The sequence below is a fragment of the Labrus bergylta genome, chromosome 3, assembly GCF_963930695.1.
Source record: "Labrus bergylta chromosome 3, fLabBer1.1, whole genome shotgun sequence".
Classification (NCBI taxonomy): domain Eukaryota; kingdom Metazoa; phylum Chordata; class Actinopteri; order Labriformes; family Labridae; genus Labrus; species Labrus bergylta.
This window is the reverse complement of record NC_089197.1, coordinates 23132907-23151067: the sequence shown is the minus strand read 5'-3', so window position 1 is coordinate 23151067 and position 18161 is coordinate 23132907. Positions and strand designations below refer to the sequence as shown.

The window sequence follows — 18161 nt, the reverse complement described above, 5'->3', positions numbered from 1 at the left end:
ATTTACAATGTTACTGCATTTCAGAGGGAACAAATTCAAAGAAGGTCAGTTGATATTTGTTATATGTGTTTCATGCATTTAAATATTAGAGACAATTAAGCTCATTATTTATAGAGACAAATAGTTTTCTACAGTTGTATGTTGAGCATTGATTATTCTTACATATTTTTAAAAAGTGATGGTTGTATTTTTGACAAGTCTGAAAATGAACATGAACTCTATAACCCAACTAACAAACTACAACAAACAACTAACTTTTATTTTCTAATTTGTCAGTGAATCCATTTTAACTGCTCTAAACATCTGTAAACAAGACAAAAACTACAGCATGTAAATGGCCAAAACCAAAGGCACAAATAAAAAGGGCTTTTTTACTTTTTTTCAGAAGAGAGACTTGTTTTTTGGTCTTGTTTTTTTGTGTGTGTTTGTTTTCTGTTCCCCACCAAAGAGCACTTTCACCATATGCCGTTTGAGCTTCTGAGCACTCCAAACTTTTGTTTTGTTGCAATTTACAGCGTGTATTCTTCTTTGTTAGCTCTGGATAACTCCTTTTTGATTTTTTTTTTTTTTTCATTTTAAGGGAAAATTGACTTTGACAGTAACTTTTGGAGGATTTCATAGTTATAGTTTAATTGCCCATGATATACTGTACATCTACATAATACTGTACATGAACAGCAACACTGAAACACATTGAGACATGCCTTTGATTTCATGCTTTTTATTCATTTTTGTTTCTTTTTGAAGGCCACTGTCACATGACTATCATACTTGTGTTTTATAATTATATTCATATTTACAGTACATGATGAAAAAGAACAATTTTAGCAGATGTAAAGACAACACAATAACTTTAGGATTTATTTGCATGTACAGGTGATTTGTGAACATTTTCAACTAAAACACATAATAAACTGTCACATGCAATCATAAATGGTATATTTCGGTCACATTCAACAATAGAACAAATCACTGGAAATTATATCATAGCTTCTGAATCTGCTCAAAACCTCCCCTGTAAGAACAAGTTTTGCTTCAAAATAACAATATGTACATTCAGCTTATAAAGAACTATACATCATTAAAATAAATGATTAAATAAGCTTAATTATTCAATAATAGAGTCCTTCAATTAATCACTTGATGCCTTCAGTTGAACAAACACAGTAAATAAACTCTCTATTTATAAGTATGATGTTACCTAAATCATCAATGACAATATGCAACAATTCAGAGGCCTAGATTTTTTATAGTCATTAAAGATGAAGATGTGCATGCCCTGATTTACAGTTATGAATGAACTTCATATCAACATTGACAGAGTGTCTCTGATTTCTCATGCCGGACTTCAAATATTTTCAGGTCATTAAACACCTACAAATGAGGTTTGATTCACAATTATTTTCTTATAATGAAAATAATTATGCACATTTTTGTGCAGCAACACTTCAATCATTAACTTAGGTGCTACACAACTCAATCAGGTGTTAATGGTGCAAGACAAGAGCAGCAGACAACCCATGTGTCAAAAATTCTTCTTCTTTACGAGTCAAATTGCCCATTATGGAGAGAGTGGCCTCTTCATAAACTAGTGAAGTTTTACTGTAGATCACTGCTACATCAAGTTCAAAGAGATGTTAGGGGTGGATCAGGGAAAATGCAGCATTAACTCTGGTCCACAGAGAAGTTTGATTCAGATCTGTTGAACAAAAAGAAGAAATATTAAATGATAACGTTTAGAATTCATTCAGAAAATGAATGAGAATGATAAATGGAGTGTGAAAAGGTGTGAGTGAGCGTACATGTCTTGGTGCTTGTGAATCATGTGGTTGTTGTACTCCAGGACAGGAGGGATGGTCTCCTCATCCTCAGGAAGCTGAAACACACACACACACAGACACACACAGGTTTGAATAATGAGCCAGAGTCTTATCTGAGTGATTTCGTTGTCCAGCTTTCTAAAAGAGCAGGCAGTCTTACCTCCCAGTAAACTTCATCATCATAGCAGTTGTCATCAGCAGGGTCGCCCCAGATTGGGAACCTCAAGATACAACCTTTAAAGAGAGAGAGAACAATAGATGACTTCAAGTTCAAGTCATTAATTAAAATTATTCATTTTAAAGAATTATTTCAAAGACATAAAGTAAGATTATCTAGCCTCATCCTCCGGGCAATTATCTCATCTTTTCCCAACTGTAACATGCTTCTATTACATTAACTCCACAAATGATTTAGAGTAACAAGTTCTCAAGCTCACCAACAATTGCTCCTCCAACAAGTCCAAATACAATGGCCACACATGTGCCAGCAGCCTGGAAGCCTCCTTGAGTTCCTACTGACCTGGTACTAAATTCGCCTTCAAAGTCAAAGACGTTTATCAACCTGTTGGCAAAAAACACAAACTTTTAAATCCAAGGTTTGATAAAAAAAAAGTCAAATATGTGTTATTGGAGGAAGAACTTTGATAATAAGGTATAATCTGGCTTTCTGTATCTCAACTTATGTATATATGTATGTATATATATATATATATATATATATATATATATATATGCACATTAAAAAAGCATATATGCATTTCAAGTTTTGTGTTGGTCTCTCACCCCTCTCTACCGTAGACATCTTCAGTGGCAGCTGCAGCAACAATGGCGCCTATAAAGCCACCAAGCATTCCTGGCACAGCATGAAGGTTGTGGACACCACATGTATCCTGAAGCTTTAAATATTTCTCTAAGAATGGCTAAAAAAAGAGAAAAACAGTTGTGTATTAGTTACTGACACCAGGGCTAATGCCACGATTTTAAGAATTTAGAGGACATCAAGTACATTTAGTATCTAACTTCTTACCTATTTGGCTATATTGATACACTTTATTCTGGGTAGTTAATTTAAATCTAAGGATATGTCACTAATCAAAAAGTTTAATAACTTCTATATGCAGTGATGGAGCAAACAGTTTTTCAACAATATGTTAAGGAATGCAGGCTCACCGTGACAGCCAGGTAGCCACATGTGGAGATGATGCCACAGAAGAAACCCACTATGAGTGAGCCATAGGGAGTGATCATGAACTCTGCTGCTGTTCCCATGGCAACCCCACCTGCCAGAGTTGCATTCTGGATATGCACCTGTCAGGAAACAAATTACACAACAGTCATGAGAAACACTCAGATGTTATATGCCATGGGTGTGGTTTTTCCAGTGATAGAGCATTACCATGTCCAGTTTTCCTTTCTTCTGAGACATGCTGGAGATGGCCACAGCAGTGAGGACAGAGGAGGCCAGGGCCAGGTAAGTGTTGATGGCTGCTCTGTGCTGTCCGTCACCGTGGTCTGTGATGGCCGAGTTGAAACTGGGCCAGAACATCCACAAGAACAGTGTACCTGTGGGGGAGAGAATGAATACATTTATAATCAACACGTGATGTCAAAGTAAATGATTGAGTCTTGAAGAACAAGTTATTTGAAAAGTGTTGAGGTGTGAAGAGAAATCACCAGTCACTCACCAATCATGGCAAACACATCAGAGTGGTAGACAGATCCATTGAGGCGTTTGCTTAGGTGTAAGTTTGGTCGGTAGAGGACCCAGGAAATGGCCAAACCATAGTACCCGCCAAAGGCGTGAATGACCATGGAGCCTCCGGCGTCTCTGCACTGTAGAAGACGCAGCAAAAAGAAGACATTTCAAATATTGAAAGGAGAATTGAAAAATGACTATGTTCCCTCAGAATGATTGTGTTTGTTGAGACTCACATGAAGGAGATCAAGGATGATATATTCCTCTACAGCAAACAATGTGACGCCAAATAAGGTGACAACCAGCAGCTGAACAGGGCTTACTTTCCCCAGGAGGGCGCCATATGCAATCAGAGAGCCAGCACAGCAGAAGTCTGCGTTGATCAGACTGTGTGGGGACAAGAAAAAGGACAGAGACAAAGCAAGAGTTGATCACATTTTAGCGCATGTCAAATAGTTCTGTCATATGAATTTTAATTTGTTAGCAAATTGGCTACACTAAAACTAAGCTATTGTTTAAAGAGAATTGTTATTCCATCACATTGTTCTATGGGTGCTGTGTGTGCTGTACTGTAAAAGAGTGCCTAGTGATGTCATGAGTGATTTATGCTCAACAATAAAAAAGAAAGATAATCAGTTAAACTGGACCACTGATGGATCAGTCAGAGGTTTGCATTTGATAAGCAAGTAGCTGCTAATACAAGTACAACTTTTGCTAAGAAAAGTCAACAGAGAACACATTAAGATATAATACACAAGTAGCTAAAATAAAAAGACAGATATATAACTAAAAAGCAACAATATATGACAGAAAAACAACATCTAAAACATATAGACAAATAATGGTGCTGAATGGCAGAAATAAAGTGCTGAATGAATGCATTGAAATGTGATTTCCTACACAAGTTGAAGCATATTTGCAGCGGACAAACTAGAGTGATTAGACCTTAGAGCTGCATTCTGCACTTTACACATATGATATAAGATTGACTGTTGTGCCTCAAGAACACCCAGAGGCAAGACCAGAGAAAATAATTTGTTTTCATGTGCTGACAGCTGTGACAAAAGAAACTAGTCTCGGTACTATTAAGTTAACAAACTCTGAAAATTTCAAGAATGTGCTTTTGTCTTTGTGTTACATCTTGAACCTCTACAACCCCCAGGTAATTCCACTTCACTTCATTTTCACGTGTCACGGTGTAACACATGACAATGTGGGACTTACCTTTCTACTCCAATGGTGATTTTTCCAGTCTCTGGGTTGAGGGCGTGGAACCAGCCCTGCATGAGGAGAGCCCACTGCAGCCCGAAAGCGGCAATCAGGAAGTTGAAGCCCACACCTCCAAAGCTGTAGCGCTTCAGAAAGGTCATGAGGAAACCGAATCCAACAAAGATCATGACGTGGACGTCCTGGAAGCCTGGACAGAAGGAAAGAAACAGATTCTTTAACAACAATTACTTCCATTTTCAGAATAATTAGCACTTTGAATAAAAAAAAAAACAACTTTGACAAAAAAAAAGACTAATCACAGACTTATAATTCATTATTTTGTTTGTGCATTTAAATTAAGATTTTGTTGAATCTATTATCAGAGTAGATTGCAGTCGTAAGAATATTATTGCAGATGTAAAACTTATAAATATGCTTTATAAACAAACTTGACTTGACTGAAATGAAATGTATATATAACATTTAAAATGACAGGTTCATCAATTATTGCAGGCTGTCTGGTGTTTTTACTTACTGGGATATCTGAAGTAGAAGTCATTTTCAATGTCACTGCTGATGTTGTGACTCTTTCTGAACTCCACCCAATGTGCGTCGGACTCCTCATCATACCGAATGAAAACCCCAAATAGCACAATCATAGCAAGCTGCCAGACGAAGCAGACAGCCGGTAGACTGATACGAACATTGGTGTTCTTTTGTCGGAGAAAAAAACCGCTCATGATCTCTCCGCAGTTCCCCATGGTGACAACTCTTTGCTGATGATGTTCTGTTCTCTTTTAAGCCTGGTCCTCGCTCTGCTGTAACCTCCAACAGCATCTCAGCAGGTACATTTATATTTATGGAAATTTGAAGGGGTGTGCCCTAACTCTCCACTCATACACGTGTAGTTGAGACACCTCTCCTGTTAACAGGTTAGCCACTCCTCCTGTGCTCGGCCCTATTCCTGCTGCTAGAGCGAGGCCAAGCAGCTGATAACACACCCTGGCAAGGAGCAGGAAATTGATAAAATTCAGGCATGTATGTATTATTAACAAAAAAATAATTCAGTAAACTTCTTTGTTGGGACAGATTTAGCTTGAAATGGCACTATTTATTCATTATAATTAAAGAATATTCAAATTCACCAAGCAGCCCAGTCAATCTTACAACATTTTAGTCCTCAGGCCTCAATATAACGGTGCACAATTGGCAACAAGCTATAGAATTAAACCCAGTGTTGTAGCTGACATAATGATTGCTAGGACTGTTCACTTGGACGTGTACTGAAAATGTTTATTCGAGTGTCAGCTATTCGATCATTAGAGCACTAAGCTGCGTCTGGGAGAGAACACCTGTCAGTCAGGCTTAGAGTGTATATCATCACCTCCGCTGCATACTGAATTCAGTTGTGAATTACTTTAACTATGCACACAAGGCAGAAAACTAGAAGGTGGAACTCGTGTTATTACAGCAACATACTTCTTCTGTATTATAACTTTTAACAGAGGGTTTAATGAACATGAATGTTTGCTTTGGGCATCAAGTTCACACTGCTGCCAACCACTACGCCTCTCAATTGTAGAAGCAAGTGGTAAAATGCTTCGTTAGGGACCCTTTACTAATGGATACTTAGGCAAGCAGGAGGTTAAGTGGTCAAACAGAATCCTATGAAACCACAATGTTTCTAACTCAAAGAAACTTGTAACTCAACACTCCGTAACTCAAGTTCAAAAACAGTATTGACAACAGCTGAATATGAACAAACATGTACCATATAGCTCTAATGCACCATCCATGATTTTGTTGGTTTTATTAGCTATGAAAGAACGCTGAGCATAGTCTCCACAATTCAATGCATCGCACATCACGTTTGTTTGTGTCCTCCTCCTTCTTTGAATCACATGTACTTTGTCTCTGTTTGTGCTTTTTAATCAGTACAACGATCTATCACCACAGATTCCAGTTTAAGGATTGATCAAATGTCAGCGCTTTGCTTTATCTCTGTGACACAAAGTACATTCCAGATGATATCTGTTTCCCTTCTCCAACACACTCAATTATCCAATCATTAGGTAAAAGATTATAAGTAACTGATGAGAATCTTTCCTCTGATGATCTTACTGGGCGTGCTCAGGACTCAAGGTAATATTTACAGCACACCCTGTGACTCACCTTTAATAGAGAGCTCAAGTGTCATTGTAAAGTTGAACATATTTCTGTGCTACTTGCTAATGTATCACCAGGCAGGCAGGTGTGTTTTTCAATCACGAGGATAAATCTGCAGCGACGTACAACTGTTGTGATTTAAGCTTCTTGTTAGATATGTTAACCAGGATGCATAATTTATATGCAGTATTTTTTGCAGTTGTTTATTGCCCTTTTTTTTTTAACAAAGTGTCTATTGCAATTGTTGGAAAAAATTAAACTTTCATGAAAGACTGAATTCTTGCCTCTGACTTTATAGTTGTACACCAAACTACAAGTAGACACTGGAATGTCTTGAGATGCATTTTACATTTAAAAGAAAAATCCCCTACATAAAAGTGTAGGACCGCAGTGTTTGGTGAAGAAATGTAGTGGTCAATACATGCACAAGTCTTTGTTCCTTTATGCCATAAGTGACAACAGTGACACATTGGTGGATGTTAAGACACAGTGTAAAAGAATCACGTGTTGTTAAAGGTATACCTTCAATTTCAAAAAGGTCAGTTTACAAAACAACATCTATCTAAAGACTAAAGAAAATTCCTCCCTCTCTTTTTGGTCTCAGCTCCTCCTCCCTTGTCACAGGTGTATTCACAACGAACAAAATGCTTTTTTCAATGAGTACATTTCTGAAATGTAAAAAAACACAAACTGGGGACAAAAAAAATAGAATAACATTGTTTTTTCAAAAACATCTATTCTTACTTATTATTTTCGTACTACTGAGTACTACTGATTATGTCACCACGTTCTGAACACCAGCTTGACTGATCTCGAACTCAGCTCACATACTCGACATAAGCAGCATGTCACGCCAGACTGAGTAAGGCTCTCACTAAGTGGTCACTTCGAATTCGATGAATTTGAGTATTCATACTAAGATTTTGACATTTTCCTTCAACATTTCTACAGATTTTTCTGCCAGTAAAACAGTATCATCCATTTATTTTGTGGTGCAGAGTACTTTGAGATGTGTTATTTTATGTCATCAAGTAAAAAGAAAAATGTCTTTGTCTCTCAAGCATCAAAACTTTAAACTTTAATGCAGATTGAGTTTAGTATGTTTGTAATTGAATTAATGTCAACTGATGATAGCTTTAACATACATTCATGTTGTCAGTCAAAGTTACATGTGTAATATAGCACAGCATATTTTACTTCTCCTTTATTTGTTTGTTCAAAGGTGTTATTTCAGTTATTGCTCTTTGTTCTTATTCTTATTCATTATCATCTACCTGCGTGTCTATGTTTGCTTTATTGTTAGTTTTTATGCATCTACATAACTGCTTATCTTTGTCTGCTGTAATAGTTTGTTTTCTTACATGTGTTATTTCCTAAAAGCATAACCAGGGACAAGGACTGCAAATTACCCATGGCAAGAAGTCCAATAAACGTTGCATTGGTTGCACTTCAATTAGATGTGAATGCCTACATGTATTGTGCCTAACAAAAAAAACTGATGAATAGATATTACTCTTCACTTTATCTTTCCAGGTTTCTTGAACCTTTGTTTCTTTGTGCTCTTACCTGAGCTTGTCAACATTTTGGTTGCTTTGATTATTTTCAATATCATGTGTTTCAAAAAAATACAATCTCCAATATTTTAGAGAAAAGTACCACAGCTTTAAAAACCTCCAGATCTTCTGTCATATACAGTATATCTAAACCAGAGCGGCCGCAGACAAAAGAGACATTGTGATCAGGAGTGTGTTTGCCATTTTTAGTCATTAAAACAAGGAACTTACCAATATATGCAGCTTAGGACTTTTTTAAAAGTTGCCTGGTATCAAAACAGGTATTGCTATTGTTAGATTTTTTCACTAGTGTTATATGTAAGTTTAAAATTGTGGAGACTAATGTTCAAGATGATTTGCATCCTTAGATGTCTCTGCCAAATTATGAGGACTACTGAAAAGAAAGACCTTAAGTTAGTCATTGGACATTTCTTTGTTGTAATTAAAATATTTAAGAATTGAAATACATTTTTGGGTTCAGTTTTGCCTTTTCCAAATGTCAAAGTTTAATCCTAAAGCCATGTTAAAAGCTCTGTTACAGAACACTGCAGAAACAGACATGAGAGGGGAGTATTTGAAGAGACCCCCCCCGCCCCCCAGGAGGAGCTGGGAAATGTTGCTGATGAGAGGAAGGTCTGGGACAATGACTGCTACCCCTGTGACCCAGCCCCTGGACAAGTGGACGAAAATGGATGGATGGGTGAGTGGATGAAATATTTAAAGGGTTCAGCAGGGACTGACTGTATCCATTTGAAATGAATAATAAAACAAAAATCGTTTCCTGGGAAAACTGCAGAACACCTGAATAGTTTTAATAGAAATGATGATTATTGAACTTCAACAATGCAGCAATGGTACAGGGTTGTCAGTGTGTGTGAGCATGTGACAGAGGGATTGCACGGAGGCCTCAGATCATATCAGTTGAAGACATTTCAGCTATGTTCTCAGTCACATGTTGAGAGGTATGCTCTGTCACGCAGCACAGGAATGATGCTGCTGGAGATATTGTGAGGGCCTGTCAATCTAAAGGTAAGTGACACACAGATCAGTGCACTGCAACTATTAAAACAACAAAGCTTTTTAGTGTCCTTCCTTTCATTTTTGGCCCCAGCCTAGTCTATAAAAATACTGATACTATGGCATCCAGTCAGGCCTGCTGAATGGTGGCTATCGTTTACAAACATCTGAATCTCAGCTCTTATAAAACAATTGAACGGAGTCAAATGAGGTGCATTCAAGTTTAACATTGATTGAAAAAGTAAATATGAACTGTATAAAGTCCACATGCACATTTTTTTTTAATTATGTATGGAGGCAGTAGTCTCCCAAGTGGGCGGCCCAGGTTCAAATCCAGCCTGTGTCTCCCTTCCTGCATGTCATTCCCAACTCTCTCTCCCCGATTTCCGACTCTATCCACTGTCCTATCGCTCAATTAAAGGCACAAAAAGCCCCAAAATACATCTTTCAAATTATCTGCAAAACCTAAATTACTTCACGAACGTCAACACACACCTCCATCAGTGTCTGTCTCACCATGTCAAGTTATTGATGCTCAAACTAAAGAGGTATCAAATCATTAATTCCCTCACATTACTGAGAGCCTATTTTGAGTCATTACAAGTCTCGTCATTCATCTCAATAACAACATCTTTTTATTATTCTTCAATCTCTTTCACAGTTGTATGAAAGGCAAACCCATTAAATGAAATGTATCCCGACAGCACATCTTATTATGTAATTGCTTTCTTTTGAATCATTGACTTCTGTTAAAATAAAACGTCAATCAAGTATTTTTAGTTTTGATCCATCTAAAGCCGCCAGAGGGGTGTGACTAACCTGACAAGAATTTTCTTGAACTCTACAGGTACATAGCAGCGCACACAGTGAGATGCCACACAGATAAAGAAGCGTCAGACGGTCGGCTGTTTCTGACGATGATGTGAACCGCAGATAACCCCCCCCCTTCCTGTCACAGTGTTATGATCTGAGTAGAGAAGGCACAAGTTTTACTTTGTCAAGCAGCATCTTTGAATCTCACATGGTTCATCGTGTGACTAAAGTTCATGCACATGTAGCACAAGACCGAAGGTGTCACTCAGCCTCTTGTGCCTCCGTCACTGACTCTGAGCAACAGACACTCACGTATGACCACAGTGTGAGCTGCACATGCCAAAGACTTGAAATAAAATAGACTAAAAAAAAGAATTTCACTGATGCATGTGCAATAAATCATTTATCTTGAGGAACATGACTTTTGCAGAATGTGGTTTACATGTGTCAAAGATTAAGCTTCTTAACACTAGTTTTAAATTTGCATGCACTGATTGTTACAAACAAGATCACAGATCAAATCCCTCACCTCTACTGTTATTTATTTACCAGTTTGGTAGATACTATTCCACAGTATCTGTCAGCACCTGGAAACCTTATTGTGTCTGCATTCTGTTTTCAAGGGCCTTCATCCTTAAGACACAATACCTAATACTTGCTTTATCTTCTACATTTGAACCTGACATAGTTTGTCATTTTTAATCTTCAACAGAGTTTAAAATCCAGGTCTGTTGGTTTGAACAAAGATGAGCTGCAGGTAGTATGTCGACTGTCCTTCTGGTGGGACAGCAGCTTGATTTGAAAACAAGGAGAAGACAGCAGCAGAGAGTCACGTACACCTGTATGAAAGGTAACCAGTTAAAATATAATGACAGTTTTATGTTTGTTTTTTAAACATACATTGTTTTCTTTTGTTTTAAATTTAAATGCAGATTCAGATAAAAATGAAGTGAAATAAAGACTTATATATTATTCCCGAGGTACACTCTGGACTACAGAGTACTAAACTATTTTGCAGCTCTATTATCAAATTACATAGAAGAAGAAAACAGTGCCCTGATAACAGGCAAGTCAGAAAACAACTTGACAAAGCTGACAAAAGTGAGACTATAAATGCAAAGTTAAAACAATCTTTCTTCATGTTCTTTAACCCTCAATCCACCTGGCACCCTCCCCGCATGGGAACACAACTTTTTCCACAGAAAATTGAAACATGTTAACCAAAACTGAACCTCAGTGTTTCACGCACACACACAAACACATGCTGCACACACTTTGGCTCCACATTATTTTTTCTCGTAGCCAGGTGTCATCTTGAGAAGGAGGGGCATGAACAACATTATACAGAATTCTCGCGCAATTAGTATCTATAAATAAGGCTTGTTTAAGTTAATATCAATTTCATTGTGCTGTAGCATGCAGTGTATTTCATCATGAGCAAGAAGTTGACTATCTATGAGGCCATTGACCATATCTTTGGTCATGAGAGTGATTTTACTTTGAAAACACACAGATACACACACACACACACACACACACACACACACACACACACACACACACACACACACACACACACACACACACACACAATGGTTCATGTTAAATTTACACCTGATTTGTTATGCAAAATAAATAAAATATGGTTTTACTGCATATAAAATAAATGGCTTTTTACCTTCTTTCTAACATAAATCTATTTTGACCCCTAACACCACAGATGTCACTATGGTTAAAAATATACATTTTTTAAACAATCACAAGTAATTCATTCTAGACAGTTTGTTCTAGTATTAGTCTATTGCAGTCAGATAACATAAATACCTATTTACTTATATTCAATAAAATACAAAGCATGAACTTATATATTTTTTAAAATTGAAAATGAGTGGTATATTGCAGCTTTAAAGTTCCATGGGACCATACAAATTCAATTTAAACCAGTCTTTGCATGGATATGATTGCATAATAACTTAGTTATAAGGTGAGAATGATTGTTTTTAGAGTATTTTAGGCTGATTTAAATAATGGGTTAAATTTGACCCGCTAACACAAAAGGTGCGTGCAACTTTCTCACACATTAGAGGGGTTAAACCATTCAAAACTATGGTTTGGTTTTTGCAGTGCAAATTTGGCACTATCAAAATGTTTTATAAAAAGTAAAACGTATTTAACAAATGGATCAGAAATACACTATCCCTGAGAATAGGATTGCCACTGCGTGACTTTGCAGAGATTGCAAAAAGAAACAACCCAAAAACTTGGTGGTGACGGTTGTTAGTGAGCGTGCCTCGTGACTATGGTCCTCCAAGCAAGCAGCCCGTGTTCAATTTCCACCTGTGGCTCCTTTCACTCCACTCCCTCTCTCCCCAATGTCTGAATCTAAATTATAATGGACTCATTATCAATAATGGGAACAATCCAAATAGGAATCTTGGGTGAATTTCTTTCCTATTCAAACAGTTAGTGTTTCAAATAGTCAAAGCAGAGCAGCAGCTAATCGAAGTAATTTATATATACTGAGCTGTCTACACCGTGTGAAGTTTTAGTTTAATGTTTTGGAGCCAAATACAGCCACGCCTCTACAACATGGGAGAGTCACCTGACAGCTGAGAGTTGCATAACATGCAATGCCTACGGTGTTTTTCTAATTGCAAAACTGTTGAACAATCAGTTGGAGAAGCTAAAGAAAATAAATCACACACACGTTAGTAAATGACAGGGGCCACACCTTCCACTTTGCAGGTTTTCTCAACTCTCTCAAGAGGAGAGTAAATTAAGACCTAACTGCTTGCAGGGTGCACAGACCCTCATAGGGGCTTTAGATTTTACAATATTTGAATCGTACTCTAGAATCAGCAAAAATCTATTACTATTCTGTCAAAATTGCTTACCAGCTTTGAGGCATTTCAGCTGTGGGGATTTCTAAACAGAACATGCCTGGTGGAGTGACTCAGGCGGGTGTGAGTTCTTTGGCACAACTTTAGTGCCGAGGTAATAATCATATTCAGCAAAAAGCCAAATCCATCCCGTCAGTCAGTGCTCACCACATTCATTATGAGTTTCAATTACTTCTTTCTGGTTCTCAGTTGTCAGTTCCTCAATAAACACAGGCACTCTTTTGTCCCCAGCGCCATTTCCTTCTTTAATTCAAGTCGGGGAGGGGAGATAGTTGTGCTGTTGGTACCAGTGATCCTGATACTATTACTGTGTTTGAGTTTGTATCTGACCTCGGCTGTGTCGCTTTGGTCAATCTGTGTAGGAAACATTGTCAGCAGTTACTCTCTCTCTCTCTCCTCTCTCTCTCTCTCCTCTCTCAACTCTCTCTCTCTCGCTCTCTCTCTCTTCTCTCTCTCTCTCTCTCTCTCTCTCTCATGTATGTAGGCTGATATTATTGTGGTTTTGTACAGTATGTATTTGACTGTGTTAAAATGTTACAATTGATGAATTTTTAACAGTGAAGGTTTATATTTTAGTGACCTGTTTGTATTCTTGTTGACTTGGATCTTTATTTTTTTCTCTGTAATGGAAGCTGCTAAGAGCATCAGTCAACGATTGTTGCTGTTATTTTCAGTGCCCCTTCCTATTTACCTCATTAGCTTTCTACATGTGTTTTGTCTCTTTTCTTTCTCTGTTTTTTTAATGATGAATTGCCCTTCAGGAACAAATAAAGTTGAAGTTGATTTGAGTTGAGGTGTGAAACACAAGTAAATTAAATACCTTTGTCAAATTGGTGCAAAGGCAATGTGTAAGTCACAAAGCAAAGGTTTTTTCCCAATCTAGTTCAGCTACAAATTGCAACTCTAGTTCAATGGTAGCGTTGGCTGGAGGTTGTGGCTTCTATCCTCAGCTTCTGCAAGCACATGTCACAGTGTCTTTTGGCAAACACTACAGCCCAAATTGCTTCCGCTGCAATGCCATCAGTGAGTGAATTTGTGGAAATGGATTAACACTGATGGGCAGTTGGTGGCTTATCATAGCAGCCTCTGCCATCAGTGTGTGAATGCATAAATGTGACCCATTCACATGGTTTATGTAAAAGCACTTTGAGTTGTGAGAAGACTAGAAAAGTGGTATATAAGTCAATTTGCCATTTATATCTACTGTACACATCCATGTCTCAATATGTATTGATTTGAATATGTTGAATTGTTCACCAGTCACGTTACTATCAGTATCATATTGTCCTAAGTCCTCCTGTGCATTCTCCACTGCGGGAAAACCTTTTTCTGAGGCAGTGCCTTGTTCAAGTAGTCAGTTATCATTGGTGAAACAAAAACAGATAGAGATTTGATTGTGGACATGGCTCACGTTTCCTCTATGTCAAGCCTACCACTGAATCTTATCAGCCATGGTATAAGCCTGTATATCACCATGGAACAAAACAAACGTATAAATGAATTCCTGTCCGGTTTGTGGGCCCAGAAATCTTGCAATGGCATCTCAGCGTCTGCTGCCGCCTGCTTACTGTGACAGCAGCTTTCATAGTTGGATTAAAAAGGTCAAACAGCTGCTAATGATGGACCCATAATCAGACCTTAACATGTTTTAGATTTGACATATTAGACTTCTTTTACAACCACAACATGATTATATAATGGACAACTAAAGACAAACTCAACCATCCGCCACATGTGATGAAATGTTGTGTAATATAATGTTATTCTACAATCTAGTTATATGAATCAATTAACTGCTGCATTTTATCATGACAGACTATTTGCCTTGTAAAATAAATTTCTATAGATAATCATTAAGCAAGTTTTTTTTTTAAAGTCTGTAATGATTACAAGCAGCTCTTACCATGCGTATGCTTACAGGACTGTTACATGTGATGATTTAATTCATCGCCTGGTGATGGAAACTAAATAACGCCTATGGATCACTCAGTGAGAGCAGAGATTACTTATAAGATTATAGTCTTTTCTCTTTCCACTTCTGAAGAATTAGTTGTCCTCAAAGCCAGTGAATGTAGTGTCCGTTCTCATACAGTGTGTCTTGTGCACTCCCTGTTTTTTTTCCCCAAAGTGAAAGTTAAGTTAATTATTAAGACGCACTCTTTTTTTTTTTTTTTGCCAATAGATTGCGCTGTGGCATTTCAAAGACTACTTATGTGAATGTGTTCAGGCCGGCTCAGTAAATGTGAAATATGAATATATATTTAAGGTTTCATTTCATAAAAATTTTCATCACAAATTCACAGGCAGAAAAGGGGGCTAAGGTCATAAGACCCTTATAGCCCCAGAGAAGACTTTAATATCCTTACGTTGCTCTGGACAAAGTGCAGTCTATGCTGAAGTCCTACTTAAAGTTATTTTTTGTTTATTTTCACTGTTTCATTTGAGAGTTTTTTTTTTTTAAATCTCATTAACACTATCTATATCAAAGGGGGAGATGAAGTTCAGGATTCTGTATACGCAGGGTAACAGCAAAGGGGCAGTGAATGTTATCTACGATAGAAACTTGATTGGTGATAAGTCAGTTCCAAGAAACACTCTAAAAGGCAGTTCATATTTGTCTTCACTATACTTTCCTGATGTAATACTGAAGAAGTCTCCATTAAGCAAACTTTATACAGAAGATGAGCAACATCCACATTGTTTTCATTCTCTGTGGTATTAATCTCAAATTGTTGTTGGCATGAAAGCATGTAGCAGGTAATGCCTAATCCCTTAAATATTAAAAATATGCTGATGCTTATCTATATAAATAAGGCTTCAAGGACACACAATATACACAATCACAATAATCCCCCAGTAGCTTCACCTCTAACACTGAGAGAAGGCTATTCAGGACCAGATGGTAGAGGGTTGCAACAGTTTTGCTTTCAGATGTCAGTGCAATGTAACCTCCACATGACTTTAAACATAATGGGACATGTCAGTGTCACCCAAAAATGTCACCTGCCCTGCCTCAACAAAAGCACAGGTCTCAATGAAGTTAATCTGATTTGAGGGTTTTCTTGTGTCTTTTTTTTTTAAATAACTGAATATTGTATGAATAAAAATTAAAGTTTGTTGCTGTTGGTAGGACTGTTTAGTCCTCCAGCATCCATCAGAAAACAAGATAATCAAAAACTACCATTCTGGGAACCCAAAAGGTTTATCTTCTGGTTACCTCAGACTGCAATATTACCAGGTTTTCAGAAAACAATATAACTTACACAGCAACAAGTATCAACAGCTGTACTGTTTGACACACAATTTCTTTTACCTAAATTAGACAAAAGCAAACAGATTTTTGTTTAATATAAAATGTCCACAGAGGAAGGTTAGATTATGTGTACTCCAATTTATGAATTTAATTCAGAAAACTGAAGTTTACAGTACAGTTTCAAACTGTTTATTACTATAGGTGTACTGTAACTAGGGTGTAGCCTATAAGATAATACTATCATACAAAACACTGAAAACAACTGTTATGCATTATTTAAATGTCATCTTGCTCAAATATGGGGGGCCGCCCCTCTCTACACACAGAACATGCACTGTACATACATGTAGGGCCTCATCATCTATGGGGGGCCTCATGATTGTGGAAATGTAGTTTTATTCACACTAGGTTCTGCAATAATAGAAATATTACTATGGTAATGAACATAGAGCATATTAGATACATAAACTTTCCCTGGGCATCACACCCAGATTAACAGTCAATATATTTTATTATTTATTTATTTTTGGAGAGAGACAACACGATCAATCAATAAGTGCACACTCCACTTGCTCTGCCCCTCTCGTTCACTGACAGCCGCACTGTGCTGAAAAGCAATCTTTTTATGTCCCGCTTCTAAATATGTTGGTTCTTCTTTGACCTGCCAACTTAAGCCGTTGTTTATGTAATGCAGATGTTTGTATAGTCTGTGGTTTGTACCGGATGTAATTCCATACATACATTACATACATTATTGGTTTTGATCATTTTGATATGCCACTAAATGAACTCCAAGCGTCCTCCTCACACAACTCAGCTGCTGTATTAACAGATCGCTGTTGAAAAGGAATTAAAACTTGAGTTATGTGTTAAGGTGATGACAAACTGATGATAGAGAGAGAATAGAGAAGAAGCACAGTAAGAAAGGAACAGAAAGAGGTGGGGCAGGCGGGTATGTTTAAGAAGATATAGGAGGGATAGGAGGTATGTGTGGGGGTTGAGAGGCAACCTGAGCAAGGTGAGCAGATTTTTTTTTTAGTAAAACAAATATAAAGTGGGATTAACAATGTAAAAATAACCTAATGGATACAGTATTATAAGCTACATTGCAAATATTAAGCATAAGTGGCAATTCAAAATATGTATTCTTTGTCAACTGCAACAAGAAATCCAAAAAGACATTTATAGTTTATTTATGAAAATTAATTTTTTGTTTATTTTATGTACAAGTTACTCTTTTGACAGACCCAATGGTCTGGCTGTTAACTGTATTATATTTTAAGGTTGAGGTTACTTGGCCACTTGGGCCAGGAGAAGCCATGTGGGCTACTAATGGAATTTTTTATCATACTTTTTAAAGTAATAATAAATGCTAAATTAGTATCTGTATAGGGTTCAAATAATGTTTCCTTGATGGCACCAAAAAAGGATTGTTTTTTGATCATATGAGTACTTAAATGGTGTTTTGTGACTGGCAGGTCTCCATATTTATATAAACAGAACAACTGAAACTTCAGGTCAACAGTTCAAAGGCATTTCTCTAAAAGGTATCCATGGTAATGTTGTTTGTTTCATAAAAATTATGAAAAGTCATTGTTGTGAAAATGGAAGGCAATTCTTGGAAGACTGTTCAGTTCTGAGTGGTTTTGGGAGTCTAACTAATCCAACCAAGAGATAATAATTGCATCAACTAGTTTTTCTGCATGGTTTTGTGACAGGATATGCCTGTTTTTA

General features: G+C 37.1%; 1 protein-coding gene across 1 annotated transcript; it reads right to left on the bottom strand.

Moving 5' to 3' along the window:
* Positions 1-705: 705 nt before the first annotated feature.
* On the bottom strand, positions 706-5559 carry rhcga (Rh family, C glycoprotein a). The gene is made up of 11 exons (XM_020625668.2): positions 5261-5559; positions 4741-4933; positions 3753-3903; positions 3506-3653; positions 3217-3383; positions 2991-3128; positions 2604-2740; positions 2258-2382; positions 1981-2054; positions 1803-1876; positions 706-1699 (listed from the first exon to the last, which is right to left on the bottom strand). Exons 1-11 carry the CDS (start codon positions 5484-5486, stop codon positions 1666-1668), a joined length of 1467 nt encoding a protein of 488 aa, XP_020481324.1. The 5' UTR covers positions 5487-5559; the 3' UTR covers positions 706-1665.
* Positions 5560-18161: the final 12602 nt, after the last annotated feature.

Bases quoted from the DNA above. Each gene is read 5' to 3' on its own strand.
- rhcga (XM_020625668.2), bottom strand. From the start codon at position 5,486: ATGGGGAACTGCGGAGAGATCATGAGCGGTTTTTTTCTCCGACAAAAG. The intron at 3,904-4,740 runs GTAAGTCCCACA...GTCCCCACACAG, and splicing joins ATCACCATTGGAGTAGAAAG to TCTGATCAACGCAGACTTCT. The intron at 2,055-2,257 runs GTGAGCTTGAGA...CTCTCTTTAAAG, and splicing joins TGTTGGAGGAGCAATTGTTG to GTTGTATCTTGAGGTTCCCA.